This window comes from Pygoscelis adeliae, unplaced genomic scaffold, assembly GCF_000699105.1.
Source record: "Pygoscelis adeliae isolate BGI_AS28 unplaced genomic scaffold, ASM69910v1 Scaffold133, whole genome shotgun sequence".
Taxonomy (NCBI): Eukaryota; Metazoa; Chordata; class Aves; order Sphenisciformes; family Spheniscidae; genus Pygoscelis; species Pygoscelis adeliae.
In genome coordinates this window covers 17,467-21,139 of record NW_008824475.1, presented here as the reverse complement: position 1 = coordinate 21,139, position 3,673 = coordinate 17,467, and the positions used below count along the sequence as shown (strand labels likewise).

Genomic DNA, 3,673 nt, shown 5'->3' with positions numbered 1-3,673 from the left:
TGCTAGTCCTTGCCAGAGACTTTTATTTATGTGCCCTGTAAGGGATACACTCTCAGTTTATGCTCAACAATGCAATGAATGGACTCTCCCACCCGTGTTGATGGTTAATACAACAGTTTTAGAAAGGCACCTGATTCAGAAATCCCCTCTGCCCAAACAGTGAATAGCACTGTAGAAATAAATCTAAGCAATATAATTACTTTACAGAAAGATTGAGTCACAGTATCATTTACCCCAGTCAAGAAGAAAAATTTGCAGGAATTGGTCTATATGTAAAATTGTGCATCTAAACCAATGTCAGCTGTCCTCTGTATTATAGTGTAGTATATATCCTTGTTTTTATTGCATAATGCCCTGGTGGATTTGTTAAATGAAGACCTTGTGTGACACTGTATGTCTGATTTCTGTGCAAGTGTATGGATGGAACACGCACGGTACTCTCCTATGACATGGCATTAAATGATATTCACAGAAACCCACCACACCTCATTTCAGGGATACAGAGTATCCCTCTGTAATCACTCCCCTGCATTTCCTCTAAATAGTTCTTCTCTTTGCTGTGCCTCAGAAAATAGCAATTGTTATGTTAAAAATGCTCCGAACTGTATTGTTGCGAGTGAGTGCCACTTTAATACACTACAATATTTAAAATTATTAATCCACAATATTTTTATGAGAAGATGGCATCAGCTATGAAGCACTTCTGATGATAAATGGAGTCACGTGTCTGTTTTGGATAATTATGCCAAATCATCCGTTTGATAACTCTGATTTGTGACTCTGGTAGTGTCTCAACGGTAGGTAGACGAAGCTTTCCTGTGGACGTGTCTATTGCATTAAAATACCACATCAGCAAGGCTTCACTCCCATGTCAGTTAGCGTACACAACTCCATAGATAAAATAAACTGAATTCAAGCAACCTGCAGTTGACCCTAGAAACGTTCCTGTCTCTGGAAGCCCGCTGAAAGGAAGGTTTCTGTCTTTATTAGCTGGCAGACTTTATGGCACTGCAAGGAAACAGGCTGTATTTCTCTAGGCTCTCGCGCACCGGTGCGTTTTTCTTCGTTCCCCTATGTGAATTTGCATTCCCTGCAAATTAAACATACTTTCATTTCTTTGGGGAAAACCCACTGGAAAATGGAGGGGTGAGGGGTGAGGGGAGGAGGAGTTTCATAAAACTCTCCAGGAGGAGGCAGGTGGAGTGTCCATCTGCAGGTGGGTATATTTGAGCTTATGGAGCAGGTGGGCTGTGCTGCTACGTCCCGTGGGGTCCAACGGCAAACTGAAATAATCTTGCAGATGGGAGAGTTTGAGTGCAAAGAGCCTTCCCTTGGTGACAGAGTTTACCAGCTGTTCTGCTGACATCCGCATACCCATAGAATTAGAGGAGAGGATCTGTACCTCTTGGAGGAAAACGCTCCTACAGCGATTGCTGTGAAATGCAAAGTATTCTTCCAGTTGTGTAACAAATCTTACATGTGGGAATATGGAACCGGCAATTTCACTTAAGGAATAGAGCCCTGAACGTGTGCTCTGCAAAGGGGAGAACGGGGATTTGCAGAGCGGGGCTGGGAACGTTGCTGCAAAGCTTTTGTGAGGAAGATCCGTATGCTCTGTTACATCCTCACCACTTCGCTGGGGCTGAGGGAAGTTACGCCAGATCGATCTTGTAACTGACCCTCGTTGCTTATCTACGGAGCTGAAAAACCTGGGAGATGAACTGGTCTTTTTTTGATTGGCCGGGTTGTTCCTAACATTGAGGAACTTGCAGGGAAGAGGATGATGTTAACGAGCAGCCGTTCTAGAATGAGGATTTTTGTTGGATTTTTTTTATTATCAGCAGTAGCAGTATCATGCGGGGTCGGAATGGGCCTCCTTCATTAGGCTCTAGGTTTTAATGGCAGTTCCATAAATGCAGACACGTCACTGACTGAGAGGCTGTGTGGAGCCCCTGTGGCATCAGTCGCAAGTCTACAGATAGTTAGTGTCCTGGGATGAAAACAATTCTCCATTATATTCTAGGGAAAAAAGCAGATGAGGTCCTATAAAAATAAGCAGCTTAATGGCAACTGATCCCATTTTAGCTTAACAAATGCAAATGCATAAAATCTGGGATGTTTAAGGAACATTTTCCAATGCTCTGTTTCTCTTTCAAGGCTTTCACAAAATGTTTTCTTTAATATTTTTTTTTTAAACTAGAAATCTAAAATCAAATACCCTAAAAGCAGAATTTCTTTGTAACTAAGGTTTACTTTGGAGAATTTAATCTAGGTTATTTATCATGCTCGTTCATTAGCCTATGTACCTTTTTCCTGAAAATATTTATGCTAATGGTGGGGTCAAATACAGTGAAGATGCAATAAAACTTTTAAATATCTTTATCCATGTGCCTTGTGATTTAGGACAACAGAAATGTAAATATTAACTATAAATACTTGAGATTATTTCATGCAAATGCCTTGTTTATAGGATTTTTCACGTCTGTGGTGTCTTGTGGAATGTCAAAAAAGTCACAAACAAATATGCTTACATCTTTCAGCTGAAAATGTGAATTTACATCTTAACTGACTCATTGACTCATTTTAGCAAACTTTGATTTGAGGGGTATCTTGTAATTTTTAAATATACACAGCTAAATACTTTTAAAAAGCCAGTCCTCCCATCTTTGCCCTAAAGAGAAGCCAGTTTAGACATAAAGATACCAAACCCTAATCCTGCAGAACGTGTATATTTAAAAAAAAACTTTTTCACTAGCAGTATCGCACTGTGCAGTGTGTAACAGGTAATGCTGATTTACTAAAATGTGCCTGTTTAAGCCATTTGATTATAATGCATTACTAGTTTCTAAGACAATCTCAAAAAGCTCAGCAGGTATTGCTGTGTGTGGTTCTATTTAAATATACACTGCTGTTCTGCAGTGGTATTTCCAACGCCACAACTTGTCCAAATATGTTGTTGTCTCTGTCAAGGTTAGCAACACGTAGATGAATACAATTCCTTTCTATAAAAAATTACAAAGCATTTTACATATCTTAAGAGGGCTACACCAGTTTTTATTATATTTTACAGATAATAGCACTTTTTCCAATGTACTTTAAATATTAGAGGGTCAAAATAATCTTTCTGCTTAGCATCTCTCACCTGCAAATATAGCAGGTATATTATATTTACTTTAATACTTGTATAAACTATGCAGAATTTTTTTAATAAAATGTAATATATTTTATAAGCTAATAAGACTGAATGGGTAATTAAAGGTTTCTAGCGTGTATTACTATAACTTGCAAATACGGAGACATTTTGGTAATCTTTTCTTACTAAAGATGTGAATGTTTAATGTACTTTCACTGTTTCTACTTTGGTAGTCCAATGGGAATTCAGTAATGACATTTTGTCATGTCAAACTGTGAACATAAATTTGTACTGTACAGTCCTCATACTATATTTAGTATACAATGCATATGGATTATACTTGTTAATAAAACCCTCAGAATATTGGTTGTGGTCATGTCGTCATATGCTGTGCGACAAAGAGCAGTGACACAGGTACAAGGGTCAGGGGTATGCCCAGGGATCCCTGCTGGCTCCAGGCAGCTGGCGGGAGCCCCTGGGTTTTCGGGTGGCCCTTCTGCAGCGCCCGTGCACGCCTCCCATCTGTACCTGCCCCGCACA

The 3,673-nt window shown here is 39.4% G+C and overlaps 1 protein-coding gene across 1 annotated transcript in view; it reads right to left on the bottom strand.

The window, feature by feature from the left end:
- Nucleotides 1-3,514: 3,514 nt before the first annotated feature.
- The window catches only part of LOC103914703 (toll-like receptor 6), an 8,198-nt gene continuing 8,039 nt past the window's right edge, over nt 3,515-3,673 (bottom strand). Inside the window, exon 2 of the mRNA XM_009321398.1 lies at nt 3,515-3,521. Within this exon, the coding sequence (XP_009319673.1) occupies nt 3,515-3,521 (7 nt within the window). The remainder of the gene's footprint in view (nt 3,522-3,673) is intronic.